The sequence below is a fragment of the Leopardus geoffroyi genome, chromosome A1 (genome assembly GCF_018350155.1).
Source record: "Leopardus geoffroyi isolate Oge1 chromosome A1, O.geoffroyi_Oge1_pat1.0, whole genome shotgun sequence".
NCBI classification, from domain to species: Eukaryota; Metazoa; Chordata; class Mammalia; order Carnivora; family Felidae; genus Leopardus; species Leopardus geoffroyi.
In genome coordinates, this window is record NC_059326.1 from 11,773,175 (window position 1) to 11,791,159 (window position 17,985).

The 17,985-nt window shown below is 34.7% G+C and overlaps 1 protein-coding gene across 6 annotated transcripts in view; it reads left to right on the top strand.

Annotated features, from left to right (window-relative positions):
• PDS5B (PDS5 cohesin associated factor B) overlaps positions 1-17,985 on the top strand; it is a 191,910-nt gene that overhangs the window by 55,485 nt on the left and 118,440 nt on the right. For all 6 annotated transcript variants that reach the window (XM_045473553.1, XM_045473563.1, XM_045473587.1 and 3 more), the window contains exons 2-6: positions 9,564-9,690; positions 12,862-13,065; positions 15,728-15,814; positions 15,919-16,016; positions 17,462-17,588. In XM_045473553.1, coding sequence (XP_045329509.1) covers positions 9,583-9,690; positions 12,862-13,065; positions 15,728-15,814; positions 15,919-16,016; positions 17,462-17,588 — 624 coding nt within the window. In that variant the 5' untranslated portion in view covers positions 9,564-9,582. The remainder of the gene's footprint in view (positions 1-9,563; positions 9,691-12,861; positions 13,066-15,727; positions 15,815-15,918; positions 16,017-17,461; positions 17,589-17,985) is intronic.

A 17,985-nucleotide genomic window follows, 5' to 3' on the forward strand; every position in this document is an offset into this window, starting at 1 on the left:
ATCTTATATTTTCCAAGCTTGTTATTTCTGTTAGAATAATTATAGAATTTACTGTGATTTAAATATTTAGGGAGATGTTTGGTTATTTTGGTAGATTTTGAGATCTATCTTACTCATTTTGCCCGATGGTCACTGCTAAAGAGTTCTGCAAATAACAGGCACTTGACAAATTTTACCAAGGCCAATTTTTGACCATGTAGATGACTTTATTCTACAAAGGCACCATATCTATATTACTTAGTTGCAGGGTGTGGTCACAATTGTATATCTATTGTTAGGAATAATGAGCATTAGCTTTTACTTGTGTCGAGGCAAGGCAGAGACTTTTTTGTATTCCAGCTTCTGTGGAAAACTGGGAATCCTGTCACATTTATTTACTATCCTCTGAAATGATTTGTCCTGGGCCTTTGCTAAATATCTGTCTTCTTTGGTTGAAGGAAAACAGCTATGACCTTGGTTCTTCTCACTAATCTACCTGGAATTCATTTTGTGTAAGCTGTGAGGTATAGGTATGATGTTATTTTTTTCCTTTTCCTTCCTCCTCCCTCCTCCTCCCCCTTCCTCCTCCCCCCTCCTCCTCCCTCTTCCTCCTCCCCCCTCCTCCCCCCCTTCCTCCTACCTCGTTTATGTATTTTTGAGAGAGGGACAGAGTGCAAGTAGGGGAGGGGCAGAAAGAGAGAGGGAGACACAATCTGAAGCAGGCTCCAGGCTCCAAGCTGTCAGCACAGAGCCTGACACAGGGCTCGAATCCACGAACCATGTGATCATGACCTGAGCTGAAGTTGGATGCTTAACCGACTGAGCCACCCAGGCACCCCGATGTTATTTTTTTCTATATAGGTATTAAAGTATCTCAGAACTTGAATGAATTATTAAAATTTCAAACAACTTTATTGAGCTATAATTTATATATTGTAAAATTAATAAATTTATCCCTTTCAAGTGGACAGTTTAATACTTTTTTTTTTAGGCAGTTTACTGAAAAATGCAATCATCACCATAATCCAATTTTAGAACATTTTCATCGGTAAGATCCCTCATGCCCGTTTTCAGTTAATCCCTCAATGGATTCTGTTGAGTTTTTTCATCTTGAGCTCTCTGTAGCATCTAGTACTGTTGGCCACTCCTTGTCTTGAAACATGGTATACCCCCTACTTTCTGATACAGCTTCCTTCCAAATCTTCTCCATACTTCCTTGGTCATTCTCACATTCCTTTGTAAGTTCTTTTTCCTCTCCCTATTTCTTAAAGATGTGCCTTCTCTTATCTCTTCTTACTTTATAAGACTTCCTGAATCTGTCATCTGTGCCCCTGGTTTTAACTATCACTGAGGATCCCCACATCTGTCTCTAGCTCAGACATCTCTCTGGAAATCTAACTGCCCACTGACCATTTTCCCTCCTCTTCTTTTTCTTCTTCTTTCTCCTCCTCCTATTCCTCTTCTATCTCTTCCTCCTCCTCTTCTCCCCTGCCCCCACCCTCGACCCAGCAGATGGGGCAAGCATTTTATTTCCCAAAGGGTACCTGAAAATCTTTTCTTTTTTTAAAACAGATTTATTGCTCTATAACTGATAGAGAAAAAACTGCATATATATTATATACAACACCTATGATACCATTACCACACAGCTATCACTTCTAATAAAATAGCTATTCTAAAAGTTTCCTTGTGCCCCTTTGCTTTTTTTTGGTAAGAACACACTTCACATGAAATCTATACTCTTAACAAATTCTTTTTAAAAATATTTTGTAATGTTTACTTTTGAGAGAGCAAGAGAGGTAGCACACATGAGCACGAGTGGGGGAGGGGCAGATTGAGAGAGAGAAAATGGAAAGCAGGCTCCAGGCTCTGCACTGTCAGCACAGAGCTTGCTGTGGGGCTCCAGCCCATGAACTGTGAGGTCATGACCCGAACCGAAGTCAGACGCTTAACCCAGTGAGCCACCTTTAGGTGGCCAGGCACCCCTACTCTTAAATTCTTAAGTTAGTCCTAAACACTTACTTAGCTATAGGTGCTATGTTGTATAGAACATCTCTAGAATTTAACTGTCTTGTATAACTGTAACTTTATACTCATTGAATAACTCCCCATTTTCTCATCCTCTCATCTCCTGGCAGCCACTATTCTATTTCCTGCTTCTATAAGTTTGACTATTTTAGATACTTCTATAAATGGAGTCCTGCAGTATTTGCCCTTCTATCACTAACATATTTCACTCAGCATAATGTCTTCCAGGTCCATCCATGTTGTTGCAAATGGTAGGATTTTCTTCTTTTTTAAGCCTGAATACTGTTCTAAGTATATACCACTTTTTCTTTATCCATTCATCTATTGATGAGGATTTGGGTTCTTTCCATATCTTGGCTATTGTGAATAATATTGCAGTGAATATGGGTATGCAGATACATCTTAAGAGATATTGATTTCCATTGTTTTTTGGGTATATAACCAGGATCAGGATTTCTGGATTGTATGGTAGTTCTATTTTTAATTTTTTGAGGAACCTCCCTACTGTTTTCCCTACTGGCTGCATCATTGTATATTCACATCAACAATGTACAAGAGTTCTTTATCTTTCACGTTTTGTCAACACTTGTTAGCTTTTTTTTTCTTTTTCTTCTTCTTCTTCTTCTTCTTTTTTTTTTTTATAATGGCCATCTTAACAGAAGTGAAGTGATTCCTCCTTATTGATTTGCATTTCTCAATGGTGAAAAATAGCTTTCTTCTAAGATCAGTAACAAGACAAAGATGCCCAGTCTTGCCACTTCTGTTCAACATGGTACTGGAAGTCCTAGTCAGAGCAGTTAGACAATAAAGTAAAAGCAAGAAATAAAAGGAATCCAAATCAGAAAGGAAGAAGTAAAATTACCTGTTTATAGATGATGTGAAAACCTTAAAGGTCCTGCAAAAAAAACCTTTTAGAGCTAATAAATTCTGTTAAGTTGCAGGATACCAAATCAACATGCAAAAATCAGTTACGTTTTTATATACTAACAATGAACTGTCGGAGATGAACAAAAGAATTCCTTCACAATAGTATCAAAAAGAAAAAAATGACTTGAGAACAAACTTTATCAAGGAGGCAAAACACTTGTGTACCAAAAACTGCAATACGTTGATCAAAGAAGTAAGACACAAATAAATGGAAAAACATCCAGTGTTCATGGATTGGAATATTTAATGTTGTTGAAATATTAGTCAATATTCGGAACTTTTTATCTTGTCCTCTCTGATCTTTTCTTACTGTTGTGCGTTTCATATATTAATTTTCACGTATATTAATTTCACGTAGCTCTGATTCTAGGCTGTCTTTTCCGTTGATTTTTTTTTTCCCTCCTGTACTAATGCTACATCATTTAAATTACCTTTATAATGGGTTTTAATATCTGATAGAACAAATCCATTTAGAGTGTTTTCTTCTTTAAGTATTTTGCTATTTTTGGCCTTTTGCATTTACATATAAATTTTAAGATAAATTTGCTATAGTTCTTTTAAAATCAAAACTTGAGGGGCGCCTGGGTGGCTCAGTCGGTTAAGTGGCCGACTTCAGCTCAGGTCACGATCTCACAGTCCGTGAGTTCGAGCTCCGCATCGGGCTCTGTGCTGACCGCTCAGAGCCTGGAGCCTGTTTCAGATTCTGTGTCTCCCTCTCTCTCTGACCCTCCCCCGTTCATGCTCTGTCCCTCTGTCTCAAAAATAAATAAACGTTAAAAAAAAATTTGAAAAAAAAAAAAAAAAAAAACACTTGAATTTGATTGGATTGTATTGATTCCATAATCACAGGGAAGATTTGCTATCTTTACAGTATTTGAGACTTCCAACCCAGCCCATGATATATCTTCCATTTATTTAGGTTTTCTTTCATTTCTGTCAGTGAAGCTTTAAGATTTTCTCTAAAAGCACATCTTTTGTTAGATTTACTGCAGGTATTTTATGCTTTTCTATGTAAATTGCATTTTTAAACTTTTTAGTTGCTGTCAATATGAATACAGTTGATTGGTTTGCTCTTAAGCCTTCTTATTTTGAAATAATTATAGGCATAAAGTTGTAAAAAATGAACATAGAATCCTATGAACCCTTCAGTTATCTTTTGCTGGTTGTGACATCTGATGTAGCTGTAGTACAATATCAAATTAGGAAATTGACATTTGTATAATATTGTTAATTAAATTACTGATCTTACTCTGTTTTCTCAAGTTTCTGCACAATATTTTCTCTCTCTCTCTGAGTGTATGTAGTCCTGTGTACTTTGATCCTGTGTATAGATTCTTGTCATTATCATCACAATCAAGATACAGAATTATGAAAGAATTCTCTTATGCTACCACTCAGTCTTATCTGTGTACCCTGGCAACCACTAATCTGTTCTCCATGCCTATAGTTGTCATTTTGAGAATGTTAAATTAATGAAACCATATAGCATGTAACCTTTTGATATTACAGTAAGTCTAATGACCATAGATTATTGCATGTGTCAGTAAGTAAGTTTTTTAGTAGTGCGTTTTATGGATCTGTCAGTTTAACTGATCATTCCTTGAGGAGCTTTCGATTGCCTCCGGTTTTGGGGTGTATGAATAAGCTGCTATAAATATTCTTGTACAGGTTTGCATGAACACAAGCTTTCATTTCTGTGGGAAAAATTCCCAAGAGTGAAATTGCTGGTTTGTATGATAAAGTGCCTGTTCAGTTTTATGAGAAACTGCTAGATTATTTTCAACTATGTTTGTACTATTTCACATTTCTACCAACAGTGTCTAGATTCAATTTCTTTGCATCCTTGCCTACATTTGATGTTGTCGCTATTTTCTATTTTAGCCATTCTAATAGTATATAATGGATTTTTTTTCCTTATTTTGTATTTAATTTGCATTTCCCTAATGATTAATGAGGTGAACATTTTTTCATGTGCTGATTTGCCATTTGCATTTCCTCTTCAAATGTCTGTTCATGTCTTTTTGCCCATTTTGTAATGGATTTTTTTTTATAGTATCTTTTTAAGACTTGTTTATATAGGCTAGATACATGTGCTCTGTCATATATGTATTTGCAAATATTTTCTCCAATATATAGCTTAACTTTTCTCTTAACAGTTTTTTCACAGAGCAAAAGTTTTTAATTTTTGAAATCCAGTTTGTCACTTTTTAATTTTATGGATCTTGTAGTGTCATTTCTAAAAACCCTTCTAGTCTCAATAGTGAAGATATCTTCCATGTTTTCTTTTAAAAATTTTTGTTTACATTTTCTATTTAAATCTTTGGTGTATTTTAAATTAACTTTGTATAAGATATAAGACACTTAGGTCAAGGTTTTCTTTTTTTCCTTTTCCTTTTTTTTTTTTTCCGAGTCTGTGTTTATCCATTGCTCCAGCACTCTATGTGGAAAAGACTATTATAGCTTCATTCAGTTGCTTTACCACCTTTGTAAAAACAACAACAACAACAACAACAACAACAACACACACACACACACACACACACACACACACACACACCAATTGGGCTTACTTGTGCGGATCTCTTTCAGGTTGTCTGTTTTTTTCTATTGATCTATAGGTCTGTCCCTTTACCCACATCACATTGTATTGTTTATTGTACTATATAAAAAGTTTTAAAGTTGTGTAGAATGATTACCTTCTACTTCATTGTTTTCTAAAATTGTTTCATCAATTTTAGTTCCTTTGCCTTTCTATATACATTTTGGAATAGGCTTGTTTCTGTCTACAAAAAGTCTTGCTGGGATTTTGTTAGAATCTCCAAACCTGTAGATCAGTTTGAGGGAAATCTGACATCTTTACTATGGTGAGTTTTCCCATCCATGAACATGGTATGTCTTCCATTTATTTAAATTTTCTGTGGTTTCTTTCATTAGTATTTTATAATTTTCAGCATACCAATCTTGTATATGTTTTATTAGGTTTATACTGAAGTATTTCATTCATAGTAGGAGTGATTGAAAATAGTATTGTGCTTTTAACTAAGGTTTCCATCTGTTCCTTGCTAGTATATAGAAATACAGTTGATTTTGTATATTGAGCTTTATATTCTGCAACCTTGATGAATGAGTTTTTTATTTTTTATTTTTGTAGATTCTTTTAGAATCTTCTATGTAACAACCATGCCATCTGGAAATGTGGCTTCTATTTAATCTGTGTGGCTTCTATATCCTTTATCTTGCCTTAGTGTGTCTGGCTAGGGCTTCCGGTATAATCTTAAATAAGAGTGGTAAGAGCAGACGTATTTGTTCTGTTTCTGATCTTCAGAGGAATTATTCAGTCTTTTACTGTTATGTATTGTGTTAGCTATAGGCATTTGATGTTTACATATTGAGTTTTCTACTCTATACTCTTGCTAAACTCAATCTTCTCTCTCTCTCTCTCTTTTTTTTAGTTTGTTTTGAGAGAGACAAAGACAGTGCAAGTGGGGGAGGGGCAGAGACAGGGGGGAGAGGGAGACAATCCCAAGCAGATTCCATGCTGCTGTTGCAACATGGGGCTCGATCCCACAAACCGTGAGCCAAAACCAAGAGTTGGACACTTAACCAACTGAGAGCCACTCAGGTGCCCCACTAAACTCAATCTTCTTAATTCTGAGGTTTTATCTGTAAGTCCTTTTGGAGTTTCTATGTACATAATCATATAATCTGCAGACGGTAGCTGTTTTGTTCCTTCTTTTTTTATCTTTATATTCTTCATTTCTTACTTTGTTGACTACCATCTTTATTACTGGGTCAAGTAGAAGTGATGATGGAGGTATGCTTGTGTATGTTTTGATCCTAAGTAAAAATCTTTCAGTGGATCATGATTAATGGGCCATCAATAAACATGATTTATGGTGTATAGTATTTGTAGCACCCGACCTTTCTCAGATAAAGGAAACTTTCATCCAGTTTTTAGTTTGTTAAGCTTTTTCTTTTAGTTTTCAAACTTTTGTTGAAGTTTTCAAACTTTTTTTTCTTTATTTATTGAGATTATCACACCATTTTTCTTTTTTTGTCTCAGTTTATTTGTTTTGAGAGAGCACATGCCAGCAGGAGAGGGGCAGAGAGAGAGAATCCCAAGCATGCTCCCCACTGGGAATGTGGAGCTAGAGCTCATGAACCATGAGATCATGACCTGAGCTGAAACTAAGAGTTGGATGCTTAACCCACTGAGTCATCCAGGCACCCCTTGTTTTTCTCTTTTTAATCTGCTAATATGAGGAATCTAACCTTGCATTCCTGGGATAAACCCAAGTTTTAATAACGTTGCTACATTTGGTTTCCTAATATTTTATTTAGGAATTTTGCATCTTTGTTTATGAGCAAGAATGGTATGTGATTTTTCTTGATTTTTCTCATTGGGTTTTGATATGTTGTGCTAGTTAGTTGTATAAGATTGGAAAAGATTCCCTTGTGTTTTGAGTCTTTGGAATTATTTATGTGGCATTGAAATTATTTCTTCCTCAGTTATTTGATAGAACTCACTAGTAAAGCTATGTAGACCTGGAGTTTTTTCCTTATAGGAATATTTATTGATTGTTGATTAAGTTTATTAAAGGTATTTTTTTTTTCTTGAGTCATTTTTGGTAAGGTATAGATTTTCTTCATATTTGAATTTTCACATGCTGATATGTCAAAAATTTATGATTGTCTTCTGAGTTTTTACTTTATTGATCATATACTTGTTTTCTTTTGATTCATTCATTATTAGGAAGTATACTTACGAATTTTTTAATGTTTGGAGATTTTTTTTTGGTTGAAGTAGAATATAACTGAGGAAAGTGTAAAAAATTATGTTGTCTAATATTGTCTAGCTCTGTGACTTTACACAAAGTGAAAACAGTTCTATAACCACCATCCAGATAAAGAAGTAGAACATTACCTGTACCCAATATAGCCTCTTTACCCCTCTTTTAGTTACGTTTCCTACCAAAGATGCTCAGTATCTTGACTTATCATAGATTGTTTCCTTGATTTTGAACTCCTTCAGAAATGTAAGCTTGTGTCGGTGGGCAGGGGGGCACATAGTGTATACTAAACAATATTCTAAATACTATATGTTTACTTACAGCTTTCAGTTTTTCTTTGGCTAATTTGTCCTTATTCCAATCTATTGTTGAAAATTATATTCCTTGGATGTAAGCTTTAGCTTTGCAATTATAGTCTTTTCCCGCATCGAGGATGGCATTTTGCTGTCTTCTGGCTTACATTGTTGCTACTGAGAAGCCACTTACTAGTTTAAATACTGTTCCTTTCAAGGTAATATGATGGCTTTAAGGTTTTGTTCTGTAGAATTCTTAGTATTTTGAATTTAATTCTGTTTGCATTCTTGAATTTATGGATTGATATTTTATGCTGTTTTCCTCAGACAGAGGTCTCTTTCATGTTTTCTTTTGATACTCCCGTGAATCATGTTAAACTTTTCTGCCTTCTGTATATTCTTTTGACCTCTCTTCTAGTTGACTAATTCTGATAGCTTTTTCTAATCTGCTGATAAGTATGTCCATTGAGTTTTTAATTTCAGTTTTTGCATTTTTTATTTTTAGAAATTCTACTTTTCTGGTTTACTCTGTATAATTATTTATTCCTTGTTATTTTTTTAATGATAAATATAGTTTTGCAATTTGTTTAATAATTTGTTCAATAATTGTAACATCTGAAGTCTTTGTGTGTCCTGTCTTGGTGTTTGGTATTTCTGCTGATTCCTTCTCATAGTGTCATGTTTCTTCAGGTTCTTGATTATTTTTGACTTGATAGTGCTCATTTTGACCCCTGGAAACATCATAGTGGGGATTGTTTCAGGTGTAGAATTTTACTTAATTAGGTGCTTGGAGGTACTACCACTCAGGGGTCACTGAGTTCATATGTTGAGGTTCTCTGGACAACTCAGGTAATATGAACCTCAGCAAACGTGCAGTCCCATGGCAAAAACTAATTAGCTGTACCTCCCTTGTATCTATGTTGCCTTGCTTAGTACCAAGGCAGCTTTCTCTGCTGTCCCCTGGTGATGGGGGCATGGGCACATGTTGATTTCTGGCTTATCTTTGTGATTTCTTTTGGAGATGGGGTAGTATTCTGCATTGATGTCAGGAAGGTCTCTTTGATATTCTACTTTGACAGGTTGAGATTTACTTCTGTCCCTCTTGCCTCATAAGACCACCAAAACTGAACTCTAGATTTGTCAGGGTTGGCAAATGGCCTTAGAGCCTAAATGGATATAATGTTCCAGTGCTCCATTTACTATTCTCAGGTCTTGTATTTGGTTTTATTTTGGCCAAGTAATTTGTGATGCTTTAAAAAACATGCTTATTTTGTTTTTTTTCCCCTTATTATTTATAATTTTTGTAGTTGGAGGGTTAGTGCAAATAACTTAGCTTGCCAGTAGTGGAAATGGAAATTAACATACAATTGAAAAAAATTGGGGAAATGTTTAATAAAATGTTTTTCGTTAATTAGAGAGGTGACCTACTGTAAATTAGGAAGTAGTTATAATAAATTACTTGGTGGGAAGATAGGTAACTTATGTTTATTATTAATTTTGTTTATACTTATTTTTTGGTTTGCATCTAATAGTTTTCTTATTTTAGGGGTAAAAATATTTCCATCATGGCTCATTCAAAGACAAGGACCAATGATGGGAAAATTACTTATCCTCCTGGTGTCAAAGAAATCTCAGATAAAATATCTAAAGAGGAAATGGTGAGACGGTTAAAGGTGAGTATAATTGTGTTACATTTTGGGGGCATCTGTTTAGGGTGGGCTGTTACCTGTGGAAATCACATAGAGCTGTATTTTATTAGGGCATCTGAAAAACAAATGAAAGCTAAAAAAGCAAATGAAAGCTAAAAATGGCTTTCTAGGGCCTCCTATACTTGAGCATAAAGAATCAATCTGTAGTACTCTTTATATTCTTTGTTGTCTGTAGAGAGTTCTCCTTTGTTCTATATCTCATTTATTTTAGAAAACAACCATTTTACTCTAAGAAAGGAAGTTTACAGTCTTTGTACTGAGCACTCAGGCTGTGTTTTACTTTCTTGTAAGTTATTTTGAGAGTAGGTTAAAGTGCTTTACTTTTAGCTTCTCTCCCTGCTTCTGACATGCAGCAATGAATCAAGATTGATGGTGAACTTCCATAGATGAGGCAGTCATTGTATGGCTAGAGTCTCTTTATATGTGTTTGAACAATATTTTACTTTTGCTTCAGGGCAGTGATAGTCCCTGTGATTATAAAATGGTTAAAGGAGCAGAATGGCCAAAGAGAATGTTAAGCTAATTCATCAGTTAGTGGACATGTTTTTATTTTTCAGCATTTTTTCCCTTCTAGATTATATCTACCTAGACGTTTATGTTGCTTGATACATTATTATTATTTATCCAGTATTTTAAGACTGGAAAACCTACCTTAATTAATCATTGAAGGCCTAGGAACCTTAAAGCAAAGTACTGTTTTATGGGTATTGCTGCATGGTTTATTCCTAATGCTCGTAAATTTCCTATAAAGTCTTAGTATTATACCTTTATGCATAAAGTATTAGAATGTCAAAAAATATCGGAAGTTTATTATTCAAAGGAAAAGACATCTTTGAGCACATTAAAAATACCAATTTGTGTGTGTTATATCTAGTTAGGAACTTGTGTATGTTTTGTTAAAAATAGTGAAGCTACAAGCCCTTTCTATATGACATGTTCCATTTTCTGTGTATCTACATTCTCTTCATCTATTGACTTTTTAGAGAAGCGAGTATTCATTTATTTCCTCAGATTATATTTCAGCAGTGATAGGTAAACTTCTCTATTGTATGCTAAGAAAGTATTATTAAATGCAGAAATTATACTTAAAGGCTGATTAACATTTAGTGTTTCGTAGAGATGTTATTTTCTCAGACATCTTTAATAGACAACTTAAATGTGAGTTACTGAGTTTTATAACACCATTTGAGTTGTAGACAATTTTGAGGGATTCTCATTATCTAGCCCTTGAGTAAACTTTGTTAATCTAGGTGGAATGATTTCCACAGTGCTCACATTTAGTGTTTGTAATATGTTTTCATTATTTTGTTGACATCTATGCCCAGAAATCTGGTTAATATACTTTTCCTTCATTTTTGTTTCCTAATTTATACTTATACTTACCCATATTTTTAGCAACCCTCTTAGAGAATTATAAAAAGGATTTAATGTGGGCTGATGGTAATTTTTGAAATGTACAATTATGGGGATAAGTTTTGTGAATTACAACAATTTGTTAACAGGTAAGGTGTCATTATATAATTTCTAGAGTTTCCTATAATATTTTATTCAAAGTATACTGAAACTCTTCCTCTTTGGTGAAGAGATTCTAGAGAAAGTAATGGTTTCCTGCATGTGGGTCTCTCTTTTTTTTTCTTTGCCTCTTTTCATAATATGCGTAGGCCGTCAAAGCATACATCTTACATCAATAAAATTAATAAGTTAGGAAGTAACTCTGGACCTCGTGCCCTTAAGCTAACTGTAGTGCCCCACTAGCAGGATTAGTCTACTGTTGTTTCTGGTGTCTGGCATAATAGAACTGAGGGTCTGCCCTCTGAGGAACACTGTTCCCTAGCAACACATTAGATGATTTATTACTCAGAAGTCTAGCTCTCTGGCAGAGTAGAAATCCTTGTGTTTTTTAAGGACCAACTCATAGCTATTGATACTTGGTGGCAGCCCTACTTGTTGATTAGTATTCGCAGCACCACCTAGTGGATGCCAGGTGGTTACCTTTCCATTAGAATTGTATTTAAATGTGTGCTCCTGTCAAGTTAGGCGATTTAAAGTCTCATTTGAAGTAAGAATAGTACAGATGGAGGGTTCATTGCGACAACTGGTACTGAAATTAGAGAAAGCTTTTTACAGAACTCAAATGGTACCAATTCTCACCATTTTTATTTCTGTCCTGCTTCCTTTATGTAAATGTTTTTGAAAAAGGAACCATTTCCTATAGGTTATTTCTGCTCACTCCATACATGTCAGTGAGTTCTGCTAATAACTATCCATGTCATATTCTCTTTTACCGTGGCACAAGAAATATTTTGTTGGATGCTGTGGTAGTCACTTCATGGTCGCTTTTTAGTGTTTAGGAATGCATCTTCATCATCCTTTCTTAAATATATTTATATATTCTTTTTTAGCTGAATATATAAATCTGTATATCTGGAATGGTTTATGGCTCAGATGGAAAAAATAAATTGTTTCTTTTCCTAAGAAGTATAATATAAGGATTAGGTATATTATATATAAAAAAGGGGCGCAGTTTTTAAGAAGGACATACTCCTTTTAGTCCAGTTGTAAAAGACCAGAAATGCCATGTAAGGCTAGTTGTTTGGGTTTTTTAAATATCTATATAATTTATTGTCAAGTTAGCTAACATACAGTATATACAGTGTGCTCTTGGCTTCAGGAGTAGATTCCTGTTTTTCATCACTTATATACAACACCCAGTGCTCATTCCAACAAATGCCCTCCTTAATGCCCATCACCCATTTTCCCCGTCTCCCCCCCCCCCCCCATCCCCATCAACCCTGTTTTCTCTATTTAAGATTCTCTTATGGTTTGCTTCCCTCTCTGTTTGTAACTATTTTTTTTTTCTTTCTCTTCCCAAATGGTCTTCTGTTAAATATAAGGCTAGTTTTAAACTTATTTGGCAAGCAGGTATGATGGGTAAATGGAAAGTATTTTAGTCTTTTAAAAGAAAAGTTATTTTTCTGTAGTTTTAGAAGGATCTGTTCTCTCTCAGAGGAAAAATGAAAGTACTTTATATTAATTATTTGGAAGTTAATCTTTGCAATTAATTTGGATGTTATTTCAAATGACTGTATTTTTGCATGAAAGATTTCATTATTTCATTATTTTATTTTTGTACAGATGGTTGTGAAAACTTTCATGGATATGGACCAGGACTCTGAAGAAGAAAAGGAGCTTTATTTAAACCTAGCTTTACATCTTGCTTCAGATTTTTTCCTCAAGCATCCTGATAAAGATGTTCGCTTATTGGTAGCCTGCTGCCTTGCTGATATTTTCAGGATTTACGCTCCAGAAGCTCCTTACACATCCCCTGATAAACTAAAGGCAAGTACTGACTTAAAGAACTTAAAATAGTAACTGGTGCTTCTATTTATCTTTCTAACTAAAATGGAAGTTAAGGTATTTGGATAATTTCTTTGGATTTTTCGACATTACCTGCAGCAGTCTTTTATTAAACAACTTTACTTTTTAAAGACCCCCCCCCCCCCACACACACCCCATTTAGTACTTACTTTTATTAAAGAATTTTGATCCTTAGGATAAGAAGTAGATTAGTACAGTGTACTCTATACTTTTTATAGTATGTTATCATTAGCTCTGTTTCAGCAGCACTTGGAGGGGACACTTTTCCCTTTTGAACATCCATACTGAAGACCATATTCATTATTTAAAACATGGTATTTAATATAAGCCTGAATGTATACCATATGAGTCATTCATTTAAAGGAAGGTGTGATTGTGATGTGAATTGTTTGGAAGACAATACAGTGAACAGAATTTTAATGAAAAGTTAGGAACGACTCCTAGTACCTGTTTAAAGTAGTAGCGAGTAAAGCCATATGAATGGAGAATCTTTAAAAGAGGAAAGAAAAAAGGAGACTAGCATGATTAGTCCAGCTGCTAGGAAGTGTGAAATAACTAGAGCTGTGCAAAAAGATATTGAATAAAGCAGGTTAGAAAATGAGAAAAACCAGTAATGATAAAAGATAATTGTGGAAACTGTGGGTTAGAGAATGAATCCGTAAGAAGATTATTAATACCCAGTGTGGATAAAATGACAGACAGTTTAGGTTTATTTCATTTAACAAGTATTGATGTTTTAATTATGTGTCAGGAACTGGGTTTACAGTGGTGAAAAAGAGTCATCACACAGCCCCTAATTTCATGGAGTTGCTTCTTGATAATTGGAGTGAGGAACTTGCTCATTTCATCAAGTCTGCCAAAATTCTAGCATGGAATGCCCAACCTGCTTTGGTCGTAGTTGTTTAATATTTTAATTTGGTAAAGAATCTCAGGATAGGGGCAGTATTTGTCACTTAAAGGTGGAATTGAATTGTGAAATTTGAGAATGGTCAGAGGTTTAAGTAGATAACATGAGCTGATCTGTGGACTTGTGTACCCAGGTATATATTTTATTTTGTAATTATAAACCTCTAATTTGGAGATGGGATGTGGGCTCTTCCTTACTAGCGTCTTGTTGGCATTCTGATGAAGAGGAAGGTCTAATTTAAGAGTACTGCCACAGGTTTCTTCTGCCTCTTGTGGATTTCTCAGTTTGCATCATCAGTAACCTATCCTAGAGCTTTTGGGTAGTGAAAAGTCCTCCCAAAAGAATATTACACATCTGTTCTATTTATAACAGGACAATTTATAGGAAGAATATTGAGGAGCTGAGACTAAATTAGCATCGTTTTGGATTATTCCATCCCTGAAAAACTTAAAGTATCTTATATTTTCTGTTCATATTTTTTGGTCTTATTTTAAATGCCTCTTTTTTTTCTTTTGTTGAGGTAGTACTTAAAATTTAATCATTTCGAGGATGTTCTCTAAATATTTATGGAGTAGTTTTCACTATTGATTAGCATAAAGTTTGTATTTTTCTTTGTGGTAGCAGCAATAGAAAACTGACACATTGATCCTCGTATTTCCACTGTCAATTTATTGTTGTCCTCAGAAAACCCTTTTTGTACATCTGGCTTCATGTGTAATAGGTCAGTGATTGTTGTAGAGGTTATAAATGATTGTTTTCTTTCTATCTCCAGGTAGTCAATGTGGCACTTAGTTTTCTCTTAATCACACTAGGAGGGTTTATTCACAGAGGATGTATTTTGTACAGTATTGCTATCAAAGTAACCATTTTGCAGGTTGTACTTTTCATAGTATTTTTTTTTGAAAAGCTAGTCAGTTACCTGTATCTTTCTTCTCCTTTAAAAATATTCTTATCATTTTATTTAGAAGAGAAATTTTTTTTTTCTTAGTATTGATTGATTAGCATGCTTCCTTTGCAGAATTAGCTTTTTAAATTTTACCCTTTTCTAAGATCTTAAAAGGCTTATCTCCACTTTAAGGCACTTTAAAATTGCCTTAAAGTGACATTGAACCTATCTCTATCCAGGTACAAAAGGAAGACATAGTAAAAAAATCAAAAGCCAGGAGATGGGGATAGATCAAGAAATGGTGGGGAAAAACAAGTAATTACAATGATTAGGTAGGAAAGCTTTATAAGTTAACTTCCACAGGTCTTTTTAAAATTTCTAAGTTTCTGTGATCTAGTATATTTTCACTTGGTGATTTATTTTGGAATTTTAAGTTTCCCAAGCTGTGTTTTTGCTGTATAATTATCTATATAGTGCTGTTCCAGCAAACCTAATTAGCTCTCAGTCACTGCCACCTTTGTTATACTCATAATAGGATAAATTTTGGTTTACTAGTTTTTGGGTCTAGTTTTTTAACTTGCTTTAAGATGGAGGTTTTTCTTTATCTAAGAGCATGGTAAATTATTTACTTTTTTCCTGTGAAGGGCAATAAGATGTTTAGTGTTTCCATATGGTAAGATTTTTCTAAGAAGTTCCAGCTAAATACAATTTTTCCCCCTGGTTCTTTATTATGGTAGATACACATGAGTGCTGAATTAGCTTTAGGAGTTTAGTGAATATTTTTCCTTAGCATTCATAATCTAAACAATACTTTGTCTCTTTTTTTGAAGGATATATTTATGTTTATAACAAGGCAGTTGAAGGGGCTAGAGGATACAAAGAGCCCACAATTTAATAGGTATTTTTACTTACTTGAGGTAAGCAATATATCTTGAGATGGTATTTCAAATTGGGTTTTTTGCTTGTATATTTTTACTAATTAAAGTGTTTACCTTTTGCTTTTTTTATTTCTTATTTTTAGAACATTGCTTGGGTCAAGTCGTATAACATATGCTTTGAGTTGGAAGATAGCAATGAAATTTTTACCCAGTTATACAGAACATTATTTTCAGTTATAAAGTAAGTTCATTTTACTAGGCATATAACTTATTTTAAATACATAGAATTTAAAACCTATAAGTGAATATGCATTAACTGTTTGTTATGATGAGTATTTGGAAGGTTCTAAGTAACATTAGAACTCATTAACATGGGGCACCTGCTTGGCTCAGTCTGTTAAGCTACCGACTCTTGATTTCAGCTCAGGTCCGTGATCTCATGGTTAGATCAAGATCGAGCCCTTGGTCAGGCTCTGAGCTGACAGGGTGCAGCCTGCTTGGGATTCTTTCTCTCTCTCCTCCTCTGCCTCTGCCTCTGCCTCTATCCTGCTTGTGCTTTCTCTCTGTCTCTCAAAATAAATAAATAAACTTAAAGCCTCACTAACATTATTTTTATAGATGTTTTAAAAGTGAATAGAACTTAATTTGTAAGGTATAATACAAGAGTGGCATAAGGCAGTCTATATAGCCAATATAAAAATATTTTTTGGATTATATTTTTTATCTTTAAATATTATTGGCTCCTTGATTCATGTAAATAGTTGAGTTTTTGTGTATTCTTTAAAATTATCTACTAGAATTAACTTCGCAGCAGTTTGATTTTCTGAATTTAAGGCAAAACTAAAGTTGATATTTGATTCAATTGCTTTTGATTGTGAGACTGGTTAAAATTAGGGAAAAGCAATCTAGGAAATACAGTTTAAAATATATTTTGGATGCTCCTATAAGATTTGGAATAGAGGGAAGCTTTAAATTTTTTTTTTTTTCCAACGTTTATTTATTTTTGGGACAGAGAGAGACAGAGCATGAACGGGGGAGGGGCAGAGAGAGAGGGAGACACAGAATCGGAAACAGGCTCCAGGCTCTGAGCCATCAGCCCAGAGCCCGACGCTGGGCTCGAACTCACGGACCGCGAGATCGTGACCTGGCTGAAGTCGGACGCTCAACCGACTGTGCCACCCAGGCGCCCCTAGAGGGAAGCTTTAAGTGAATATATGGAATTTGATTTGATATTTTAGTATAATGTTTTATAAAGTAGTGTTCTTCAGCACCATGTTATGATTAAATCCTGTACACTTTATTTTTATTATTTTTGAGAGAAGGCGTGGTGCTTTGCGAAGTTGTATATATCCTAATACTTCATGTTGTACTAGTGTTAGGAAAATGTTTATGTGCACATGTGCGTGAACAAGGGACAGGTGGGAAGGGGCAGTGGTGGAGGGAGAAAGAGGGAGGGGGAGGGAGGAGGGGAGGGAGAAGGAGAAAGAGAGAAGGGAGGGGGAGGGCGAAAATCCCAAGCAGGCTCTCCACTATTGGCACTGTCACTGTGGACCCCATGTGGGGATTGTACTCTTGAACATTGAGATCATGACCTGAGTCTAAACCAGAAGTCCGACACTTAACTGACCCACCCAGGCACCCCTGAATCCTGTATGCTTTAAATAAAATATCTATTTTGAATTTCAGCAATGGCCACAATCAGAAAGTTCATATGCACATGGTAGACCTCATGAGTTCTATTATTTGTGAAGGTGATACGGTATCTCAGGAGCTTTTGGATACAGTTTTGGTAAATCTGGTACCTGCACATAAGGTAAGTAGCAACATATACCAATATGTCTAAAGCCTGTTAATATTAAGGTCAAGAATTTGTGCTTATGTTCCAAATACAATTTTTCCTGCTTTAACCTTAGTTTTAGAGAATCTGTTTTATTGGTTAATATTAATAAATATTAGTAAAACATGGTACACTTATTAGTTACTAATTAAGTAGATGTAGTTTATGTGATAAAATATCTGTAATAACTGTGTGGTGTAGGATATGTTTCAAGGAGTGAGTTAATACTACTTAGATGCTATCATATAACTTTATGTGTCAGGAGATGCTGAAAGCAGTTAGAGCCTTAGTTCTAAGACAGCAGTAGTTAGATGGAGTGGGGGGTGAAATTAAAAGGGAAGTCTCTACTAATTTCTGGACAAAGGATATGTTC